This window comes from Podarcis cretensis (genome assembly GCF_951804945.1).
Source record: "Podarcis cretensis genome assembly, chromosome: 3".
NCBI classification, from domain to species: Eukaryota; Metazoa; Chordata; class Lepidosauria; order Squamata; family Lacertidae; genus Podarcis; species Podarcis cretensis.
The window spans coordinates 32,802,559-32,813,573 of record NC_137172.1 but is presented as its reverse complement, the minus strand read 5'-3'; the positions used below and the strand labels follow the sequence as shown (position 1 = coordinate 32,813,573).

Genomic DNA, 11,015 nt, shown 5'->3' with positions numbered 1-11,015 from the left:
TTATGAAATCCTAAACTCATCCCTTAGAATATGAAAATAGAAGGAGCACCTGAGCATATGCCTCTTGTCACACTGGAGACCCCCAATAGCTTTTACATTTCTGAGGTTAGGAACCAGGGATTCCAGTTCACAGGACTACCTCCCACATATACTTGAGCAATGCTGCCTTTATTTAGAATTGAATTATCCTCTCCAAGGTCTCAAACTCAAACTATAGCTGCTTTACCACCCTTCTTGCTAGACCATATACAGTAATTAGATCTCTATTGTCAAAAGCATCCTTCACACTATGCTAGATAGTGACAACCTGTTTCTCTGTACAGTAATAGCAGATCAAGTTATGCAGAGTCCTTATCCAAAGCCACATTTTCATGATTCCCATTTGAGTGGACATTGACACGTTGGGATGGATTCGAAATGCTGTTATTTTGGCATTAGAATGTGAATCTCTTGCCTGGTGACATTTATGTGCACCCTTAGACTGGCTGGAGAGGAGTGCGTTTTGAGTTAGTAGTGCAACAGGGCCTTTTCCTTGCATTGAATCTACACTGCCTTCATTGTTTTGAGGTTGGTTGGCTTTCAACTACAGCGTGAGCCATACATGAAACATCGAGCCACACCTCAACATAAGCACTCATGGAGGTCCACTCGGGGTTGCTGCCATATCTTCAGGCTGTTCCCACTCCCCTTTCAAAAAGATCTGTTCAGATTTGCGCCATACTTGTTTTACAAGCTGAAGACCCAGGCGCTGTGTGTGTGTGTGTGTGTGTGTGTGTGTGTGTGTGCGCGCGCGCGCGCGCGCGGCTGTAGCTGGGAGAGCGAGAGAGCTTTTGCACATATTTATGTTCTGCATCTTTGTAGAAAAGGGATGGCTTTGAAGGAGCCTGGTGGTGTTGCTGGAGTCTTGTGTAATTCAAGTCTCAATTTCCCCTGCCTTAGTTCCTCCCTCCCTTCCTCGCCGCTTGCACAAGTCTTTTCAGGAAAGGCCGGGAGTGAGGCGGTAGCTGTTGCGAGACCGAGGGCTGCGCATCGCCTCCGAAACGGGCACAGCCACTCCTGTCTCGTTGCTGTTGCCACTGGCACGGTAACATGGGCAGTCGCATTTACTATGCTACCACCTGGAGAGCCGGGGGGGGGGGGAGAGGACACAGATCGTTGCCCCGGAGCTCTCCAGATCGTTGCTCCCAAGCTGGCATTGTCAGGGAATATGGCGTTTGCAAACACAATAAACCGTGCGGAAGAGAGAAGAGGAGCGCGGGGGTGGGGAGAGGAGGAGGAAAGGCGAGCTCTCCTTGGCGGGTTTTAAAAATATACCAAGCCTAGCGAAATAAGGGGAAGGAGAGTTGCAAATGTTGCTATGCACCCCAGGTTGCAACATTTCCCACTCAGCTCCCCCCGCACCCCGCCTAAGACTCGTCATTTTTCAAAAGGAAGTGCACACTCCTGTAACAACAGGGGGGCTTCCCCTCCCGCCCCCTCATCGTGGTGGGAAAGCAGCGCGGATGCATTTCCACGCACCGCAGAGCGTGCAAAGCTTCTGGGTTATTGGAAATACTGTAAGTGCGGACAGAAGGCCGATGAGCGGAGAGGCAGCCAAGAGGGAACGAAAAACCAAGGCGGGTTGTATCCTGCTCTCGCTCCAAAGGGGTAAATCACTTGAAGCGCCGCCATGAAGCAGGAGTCGCTGCAAGCTCCCGCCGCCGCCGCCGCCGCCGCCTCCTGCTCCTTCCCCTGACAGCCTGCCAATTCCAAGCCTGCCGCCCAGCCCCCACCCGCTTTATCTGCCTCCACCAGGCATCCCTCCCAGACCCACCCTCCGTGTCACGTGGGAGGGAAGGGGGCTGCAAGGAAACTGCTGCTGCTGGCCAGGGAACTTCCAGTGCCCGACTTCCTGTTTTGCGTCCATTACGTCACTGGTGCGCGCCAGCGGCCGCGCGTCTTTTCCGGGAAACTGAAGGAGCGACGTGTGGGAAGGTGTTGCTTGAGGAAAGGCGAAAATGGCGTTGTGGGTGCGGGACTTGCTGGCTTCTGGAGCGCAGCCGGTACCTCTGCCGGCCGAAGATCGATCGGTTTGTGGTTTACTCCGCGCTCGTTGCCGGGTACAGGTAAAAAAAATGGGCTCGTGTGAAAGGAGCGGGTGGGGCTTGGTCCCTGTGTGAGGGGCGGAATGAGATTCCTCGGGGTTGCTTGTGGTTGGGGGCGCGGGAGCTGGGAGGACACCCCCCGGAATTGTTAGACTGCCCTCGCCACACCCACCCCCAGTTAGCGTGATTAGTTGCTCGGGGTGGTGGTAGTTGTAGTCCCAAAAGCACCTCCAGCCAAGGGGCTACCCAGCTTAGCTTGACATAATTCCCTTTTACTTTAAAAGCTGGGTAGGGAGCCAAGGAGAAGGGAATGACTGTGAAGCCGTTGGGGAAAGTGAGAAAGTCCCTCAGTGGTGTTTTTGACAGTCATTGTCAAGTACGGCATGGCAATTAAGAGATTATTAATGGGACTGGTGTTAACTGATTTGGGAAATTCTTTGAGATGTATAATTAAACACTTGGTAGATGTGTTTTCTGTTGTTGTTGTTTTGCCCCCTCCCAAGAGCTTGGGCAGGTAACAGCATTAAAAGTATAACAAAATGGTACATAATAAAAAGAAGACTAAAGTCCCCCTGTTAAATCCAAAGTCCTCTTGACCAAAGATAGTTTTACAACTCATTTAGAAAGTATGCAGAGTCTGGACTTTAAGGTGAACGGAGTTTCACAGTTCTGTGCCTTGGAAGCATTTCTTATAAGCATTCATAGTTTCTTTCTTTTTGTCTTATCTATTACCATTTAGTTAACAGAATCTTTCCAAATTTTAACAGTGGCACTACCAATTTGTGACTCAGTGGGATGTGACTCATATTGTGTTCTGTGCTGCACATATTTGTATACATTTACTTCACCAAGTATTGGATCTTTACACAGAGAAGGAACCAGATCTCTTACCCATCTTTTCACCAGCATACAGTTTTAAATAACTTGATTGGAAAATAATCTAATTGCCAGTTACTACATATTAAACTGCTGTAGCATTTCAACCTACAGTATATGTTTAATTCTTTCTGACTTGTTTGTATTTAGGGTCTTCCTGAAGATCACTTCTATATAAAGTGTAATGGTCGACGTGTTAATTCTGAAGATGTGCTACAAGAAGGAGCCGTTTACAGCCTGGAACCAAGACTGTGTGGTGGAAAAGGAGGTGGGTTCACGGTTGCAACTTTGTGCTAAATAATTAGAATACTGTGTAACTCTGAAAGTGGAAATTAGAATATGTTTCTTTCATTGCAAGGAGCTTGTAAATGTAGCTATGAACCAAGCCTGGTTTCTCAAGCTTTCCCAGAATGAGCTGCTTTCTGCCAACGCTAAAGTGTTTAACCTTCCTTGTGTGTAACTGAGCTACGAGTAATTCTGGGCAAGCACAAAACATTTTCTTAACTACATAGATGCAAAATAAACTTAGTGAAAAATCCTTAACATAGATCTATCTTAAATTTCTGCATGTAGCAGTGGGAAGAAGACAAATATAAATACAAAAAGGTGAGATCACAGTCTTGATGAGCCTTTCCCAACCTGGTGTCAACCTGTTTCGGACTACACCTTCCATCAGCTTCAGCATCTGGAGGGCACCTGGTTGGAGAAGGCTGATTTTGAGTAGGCATCCTTGCAGTTTAACATTCCATTACCAAATAATCTTGCTATAGTGTTCTCTTATTCTTACCGTTATGCTGCTGACAGCTTGTAATTCGCTCCTAGGTTTTGGATCTATGCTCCGTGCACTTGGTGCTCAAATTGAGAAGACAACAAATCGAGAAGCTTGCAGAGATCTTAGTGGAAGGAGACTTCGAGATGTTAACCATGAAAAAGCGTGAGTCATTTATTTCTCACAGAAAATAACCATACATCTCATTATCAGTATTCTATAGATTTAGAAGCGTATTTCTCAAATTACTATAAAAAGTCCAAATGAGAACACTGATTGGGGCAAAATATCTGTGTGCCGTATCTTGTTCAATCTGTCCTTGAACGTTTCTGAGCCCCAGAGTGTAGCATCGGTTTCAAAAGACCAGCTAAAATTATGTAATACAGTCATACCTTGGGTTGAAGTTGCTTCAGGTTGAGCGTTTTCTGGTTTCGCCCCAGTGCAACCCGGAAGTAACGGAATGTGTTACTTCTGGGTTTCACTGCTTGTGCATGCGCAGATGCTCAAAATGATGTCATACGCATGCGCAGAAGCGGCGAATCATACCCACGCCCATGCAGACACAGGTTGCGTTCTGCTCTGGATGCAGATGGGGCTCCCGAACGGATCCCATTTGCATCAAGAGGTACCAATGTACCTGGATTCCGTTAGCCTTTATGCAGTCAACTAGACTTTTGAAACTGCAGCTTTGTTGTGTCTACTAATACACAATGGTATTCAGTGCTAGTCCTACTCAGAGTAAACCCTTTGCAGTTATTGGACATAACTTAAGGTCGTTAAAGCAACCCATAGCATTGTTGGAAAGTAATTACTCCTCTGGAGCTAGAACTGTTTGGTTACATCATTTAAACCAGTCTAGTATATAACAGTTCACCTCGTAACCATGGACAAGGAATATGGGTGGGGTGGGGTGGAGCAAACCTGACAGGGGAGGTAGAGATCTTTCCACCCCTCTTCTGACAGGCCACTTAATTTCTGAGCTAATTGCAGAAGAAGAAAATTCCCCTACAACCAACACAGAAGGCTGGCAGAAGGCAGATGGATAGCCATATCCCTCTGCCACCAGTCTGCTTGCCAGAAGGCTTTTTTTCTAGCTTGTGGATCTTCGTCTCTGCAGAAATGCAGACTAGTAATTTTTTTTGCAGGCTAGTAGCTTTTGTGTGCTTATTTACAAGGTTGGTTAAAGCAGTTAGCCCCTTCAGATGCCCTTATTACATTATATATAAGGAGGTGAGCAACACATGTAGAATTGCAGAACAAATGCTTGGAGTGAGCCTGAGATGAGTATTGTGGGATTTTTATTCCTGCTGAAGTTTGATTGGTCTGGTTTGAACTTTGGTTTTAATTGTTAATTTTACATATTTCTGCTCTTGTGAAGGGCAAACTAGAAATATGCTACTTAAAATAACTTTCGTGGACAAGGCATGTATTTACCCTTCCTGGCTTTCTCTGCAGTAGTTAAACATCTGGAGGATTTTTATTTTCCTTTCTGGTGTCTCATTGACAGTGACCCCTGCCAAACCCCATCAATTAATAAAGACGAGTAATTTTTTATGTGTTTTGGGAGGAAGCACATGAAGATGTTTTCTTGTGTTTTGTAGGAAGATGGGAGTTTTTAACACTCACTGGTTAACATGGTTAAACTAAGGAACTCATTCCCAGTAGTGGCCACCAACTTGGATGACTTTGAATGAAGATTAGACAAACTCAGGAAGGCAAGGCTACTAGGCATGCTGGCTGTGCTCTTCCCCCACAGTCAGAGGCAGCAATGCTTCTGAATAAAAGTTGCTGGAAACCACAGGAGAGAAAGAGTACTCTTGTGCTTGAATCCTGCTTGTGGCTTTCCCACAAGCATCTGGTTGGCCACTGTGAGAACAGGATGGTGAACTACATGGACCATTGGCCTGATCTTCTTACATTCTTAATTGCAGGTGGGCAGACTCATGTCCAGCTTGCAGGCTTCCCACAGGCATCTGGCCAGCCACTGCAAGAACTGGGTGCTGGACTAGATGGGCTGTTGGTCTGATCCAGCAGATTCATCTTCTGTCCTGTTCCACCCTTTTCCTCCTAGCAGTAGGCGGAAAGAGTGCTTGATCCGAAACTATCAAGCCCATGGCAGAGTGGACACATAAAAGTGCATGTAGTGTCATGTGGCTTCTTTTTTTTTTTAATGATATTTTATTAGATTTTAACAAGAAAAACCACAGAACAGCAACCAAAAAAAACACAAGAAAAATACAAAAGCCAAAAATTTAACACAGAAAAAGAAAAAGCAAAAATAAAAATCTCTCTTTTCAGTTTCTTACCATTCATTTACTTATTTTCCTGACTTCCTCTCACCTCCCTTTTTGTATTCCATTTAAAAGTTGGTTCAGCAAATTCATGTCATGTGGCTTCTTCTCTCTTAACAGAATGGCCGAATGGGTGAAGCAGCAAGCAGAACGTGAAGCGGACAAGGAGCAAAGACGTGTGGAAAGACTGAAGCGCAAACTTGCGGAGCCGAAACACTTTTTCACGAACCCAGACTACCAGCAGCAATGTCATGAGATGGCAGAAAGGCTGGAGGATTCCGTTCTCAAAGGTAGCACAAAGAGCATCATTGGTCATTATGCTGGATTACATATATCAATTGGGCCCTTAATTAGTTGCAGCTAAATAGCCTGTCATTATGATGCTCTGGTGTTGAACAGTGTGCCTGTGTGTTTGTGTATTTGCCTTGAATTTTCAACCTCTGGGGTGGACAGCTCTCTCCTTGAATAGAAAGTTTTCTTCCGTTATAGGTGGGACTATGATCCAAAGGTGTCTCTCACTCAGCTTACTGGATGTTCTTGTGGTCAGAAGAGAATTGTCAGTGATTCTCCTCTTCTCCTGTAGCTTCCATTCCACCTCCCTCACTGTCCCAGGGGAGGGGAAGGGTTTGCCCAACCCTCCAAAGCAGATTTTCAGCGGGTGGAATATGGGGTTGCCGAAACATGCCTCCTTCCTCTTCTGCCTGCATCAGCATCCAGTTCGTGGAGTTCTGCTGAAGGCAAGTCTAGGTGCACTTCCCAGTCTCTGACCTCTCATGATCACTACCTCTCAGTGACTGAGCTGCTCTGTTACAGTGGCTCTGACCATGCACGTATTGCCATGGTGTCCTCCTTGCTGTCACTGGATTAGCTGCTTCAGAAACATCGCGACTTGCAAGACTTAACCTGCAGGCATACAGAACAGTTTGTAGAACCTTAGGAGTTTGAACTCTGGGGTCTGTGAACATCTAAGTGAAATTGAACCCTCTTATTTGTGGCAGTCCTCTGCGGGCCTTGGAATGGCACCTCAGAATGCAGATTGGTTCAATGATATCATTGCCTTGTGATGACAACAACAGTGAATGCTCGTAAATATGAATAGCCTTGTTAACATTTCGTTTGGGAAAATGGCTGTTGAAAGTTAAATTCCTTGGTGTTTATTTTGATAGTTGGATTTTGATAAATTTTAAAAGGCTGCTGAGAGAATTTAGTGGAACATCCCCCCCCCCCCCATTACTCTGTGGAAGAGCAATAAAATGCAAAGCAAAGGGGATTTTCAAATTATTGATTTTGTTATATTTCTACCCCACCTTTTCTCCGAATAAGTCCCCCTCTCCATTTTATTATTACAGCAACACTGTGAGGCAGGTTAGGCTGAGAAATGGCAACTGGCCCAGCATCACCCAGTGAGATTAATTGTTGAGTGGGGATTTGAACGCTGGTCACCCAGGTTCAAACTCAACACTAACCACTATGGTTTGCTATCATCTGCACTGAGTACTGATGATGCCTTAAATAACATTGGCAGAGCTGAAAACTAAGCTAAACAAAACTCATTTAGTGGGAAATTAGAGATAAATAGAAATTGTGTTTTCATTTCTTAATTCTCATACCTGTTTTTTTTATTATGTCATTGTCTGTGTTTGATTTGAAATGCCAGGGATTAAATGGAGAAGGAAGAGTTGACTGTTTTTGCTCCTTTTCAGGCATGCAAGCATCTTCTAGCACAATGGTCTCGCCAGAGAGCAGTGAGAGCCGGAAACGGCCAGCTGATTCTGAAAAGGGAGCCACGTCTGAGAAGAAGAAGTGCTTTTGGTGAGCATTACATTTTGATCCTTTTAACTAGATGAGAAGGTGCATGAATAAAGATTGTAAGGAACAGGAACAGAATTGCTTCCTTTAAAAGGGAGCAGGTGGCCTTAAATACAGTGGCATGGATCCTAAGAACCATAAGCACTGTTTTGCTCGTGAAATTAGGTTTCTTACTGCCTCTGCTTGCAAGTAATCCATTGGATCCAAATGAATAACCATTTCATAGCAATCCTCGACAACAGCTCAGCACGTTGAACCCTTTAAGTTCACTACAGAATGCAGCGGATAAGCTAGAAGGCAGCTTATTATAGCAATATTCTGTGTAAGTATTCAAGGTGGCAGAGCTCCATGGTTTCAGCAGAGTAATTGAATGAGCCCCTTGGAACTGGGTGGAAACAGTGTGTTGGCAGTTTTATGCCTGTTTGGGCGCTTATGGTCTCTGATTTTCTACTCTACTTTTAGAAAGAGTTGCCCTTTTGATACCATTACCATGATGTTCGATGATGTCTATGGAATTTTAGTACTGCAAGAGCTTCATTGGAATTGGTCTTGCATTAATTCCATTGGTAGGGCCGGCCCTACTTGGTTGCCTCGGGTGGCAGATGTTGAGGGGGTAGTGAGTGGGTTGGTGTCCCATGCAGCCTATCCTGCACCCCGTAAGCTAGCCTACTGCCTTCAGGTACAGTGAAGGATGCTGAAGTAAGATCCAGTTGCCAGTACCCTCAGCTTCTGTATATGAAATTAGGTAGGAAAATGTGTTCTACGTTGCCAGAACTTGTGTTCTTTTCATAGTTGTTGAGGCAGAAGGGTTTTGGGCAAATTGCCAAACCTCTGTGCTTTGCTGATGCTATTTGTAAAAACACACACTTTTTAAAAAATGGATTTCCATTGATTGTGGCAGGTTGGGGGTGGAAGGCTTGGAGGACCCTGACAGTTCACAAGACAGCAGTAGCAGTGAAGATGACGACTCACCTGGCACATCAGGAAGTTGCACAGTGTCATCTGGCAACCATGTGAAGATGGTGGAAAGTACAGAACAGTGTCCCAGCAGTTCCGAGGATTCCAGAAGCTGCTCTTCAGCCTCTGATGCAGCTGAGATTTTGCAAGAAGAAGGGAAGGGTGCTAAAAAGGATCTGGTAGAGGATCCACCTATCACTGAAACTGCAGCTATTGAGAAACATGAAACAGCCAGGACAACAAAGGACAGAGATCAGGCACATGCCTCAGATACGCAGGAACCTGTGAGCCAGTTACAGAGCACAGTAAGTATGCTGCTTATTATGTCTGATTAGAAGTGTGTGTGTGTGTATATATATATATATATATATATATATATATATATATATATATGCGCAACTGAAATGCAGTTGAAATGCAACTTGCTACTATTTCCCATAGCTTCTATTTTCACTCACAATGTGATGATTGCAATGTCATGTCTCATCCTTCCAGATACATTTTTGGGAGTGGGAGGGTAGGATGGTGGTGGCTATTGTTATCTATCTATCTATCTATCTATCTATCTATCTATCTATCTATCTATCTATCTATTTTTCAGTAGATTCTGCTGGCCTACACACACACACACACACACACACACACACACTCTCTCTCTCTCTCTCTCTCTCAGCTGGACCCTGAGAAAAATGCTGTCCCATTTACTGGGCTGCTCTGGTCCGTGGGTTCACGAAGAGTCAGACATTACTAAACAACAACAACTCTTAACCATAGATCGGGGTGGAGAAAGTGTGGCTCTCCAGAAGTTGCTGGGCTGCAACTCCCATTGGCTGGAGCTAACAACATCTGACAACATCATCTAGCAACATCTGGAGGGCCATAGGTTGCCCACCCCTGCCACAGAACCTCTTTGGTTAAATTGAAACATATATACAGGATTTTGGAGTCCTTTAAGGGTGCTCCTATAACTTAAACTCAACACGCACCATGTTAGATGACTGCAATATCCCAGACTGAAAACATGTAGTTGTTTTTTCCGTTTCCTTTTTGCTGAAAAACTTTTTGTCTCTTTGGGTATCCATGACACACATTTAAAACACTGCCTGTTTCCCTTTGTTTTTTTTGTTAGGAGACTTCAACAATAGATCTTTTGGAATTCAACTCTGTTGCTGAACTGGAAGCCATAGGACTAGACAAGCTGAAGTTTGAGCTGACGGCTTTGGGACTGAAATGTGGGGGCACCCTGCAAGAAAGAGCAGCACGGCTTTTCTCAGTGAGGGGTCTGCCGAGAGATCAGATAGATCCTGCTTTGTTTGCTAAGCCTTCAAAAGGGAAAAAGAAATAATTTTAAAAACTGGTTTTTTTTTATTTTTCAAGATTCTTCATATTCTGCTGTTTTGGTATTGTGATCTCTTTTCCAGGAAAGAAGAGGCAAATTTGTTCAATCTTTAAATACAGTTCTTATATGAGTAACTTGGGGGGGGTGGGGAGTGAAAGTTTTTGCCTGCTGACTCATTGTTGCCTTCTTGACTTTTGTGCAAGTCCTGATAGCTTTTGTACAACAAGATCATAGCAAGATGCTATGTTTGCTTTTGTTTTTTTACGCTGAAGCCTGTTTCCTAAGAGTAGTGAGTGGCAAATGTTTGAAATGCTATAAAGTCGTTTAAAAATAAAAATAAAATTCTCAGAATGGCATTGGGTGATACAGAAGAAAATGAATGATAGGAAAGAAATGCTGTATGTGGTTGTATGAATAGTTAATAAAAGCCAAAGCTACGGACTGGGGGTTGAATCTTCTCAAACCTGATTTCATGTTTGCGACTGGTGTTTTTAATGCAATACTTGTTGCAAGGATACCGACAAACATGTGAGAGCTGTTACTCATCAACCTGGGGCAGCGTGCCCTTCCAGGCAACATCTATTACAGCAGCAAGCCCATTTTGGGAACAAACATTGTTTAGATGTTTTTCACAAGCCAATGCTGAGGTTTGAGTTAACTGCTGACGAACACCAGATATGCCAAGGCCTACTAATTTCATAAATAAAACCTTAATTCATCTGTAAGTAGAAATAGGCAAAGTGGTGTACTTCCTTCTGTGAAAATTATCCATGGGCTAAATGACTTGCATAACCATAGCTTAACCGTTCATCCATTCTCCCTCCTTTAATCTCTTTTCTCTACCATTTATTTTAAGAAACACACAAGGAAGCTTCATCTACACCAATAAA

General features: G+C 44.2%; 1 protein-coding gene across 1 annotated transcript; it reads left to right on the top strand.

Moving 5' to 3' along the window:
* Nucleotides 1-1,934: 1,934 nt before the first annotated feature.
* Nucleotides 1,935-10,593, top strand: SDE2 (SDE2 telomere maintenance homolog). Its single transcript, XM_079971174.1, has 7 exons — nucleotides 1,935-2,105; nucleotides 3,111-3,228; nucleotides 3,783-3,894; nucleotides 6,141-6,310; nucleotides 7,724-7,832; nucleotides 8,731-9,091; nucleotides 9,916-10,593. The coding sequence occupies exons 1-7, from the start codon at nucleotides 1,998-2,000 to the stop codon at nucleotides 10,129-10,131; spliced, it is 1,194 nt and encodes a 397-aa protein (XP_079827300.1). The 5' UTR covers nucleotides 1,935-1,997; the 3' UTR covers nucleotides 10,132-10,593.
* The last annotated feature ends 422 nt before the right edge of the window (nucleotides 10,594-11,015 follow it).

Bases quoted from the DNA above. Each gene is read 5' to 3' on its own strand.
- SDE2 (XM_079971174.1), top strand. From the start codon at position 1,998: ATGGCGTTGTGGGTGCGGGACTTGCTGGCTTCTGGAGCGCAGCCGGTA. The intron at 3,229-3,782 runs GTGGGTTCACGG...ATTCGCTCCTAG, and splicing joins ACTGTGTGGTGGAAAAGGAG to GTTTTGGATCTATGCTCCGT. The intron at 9,092-9,915 runs GTAAGTATGCTG...TTTTTTTGTTAG, and splicing joins TGAGCCAGTTACAGAGCACA to GAGACTTCAACAATAGATCT.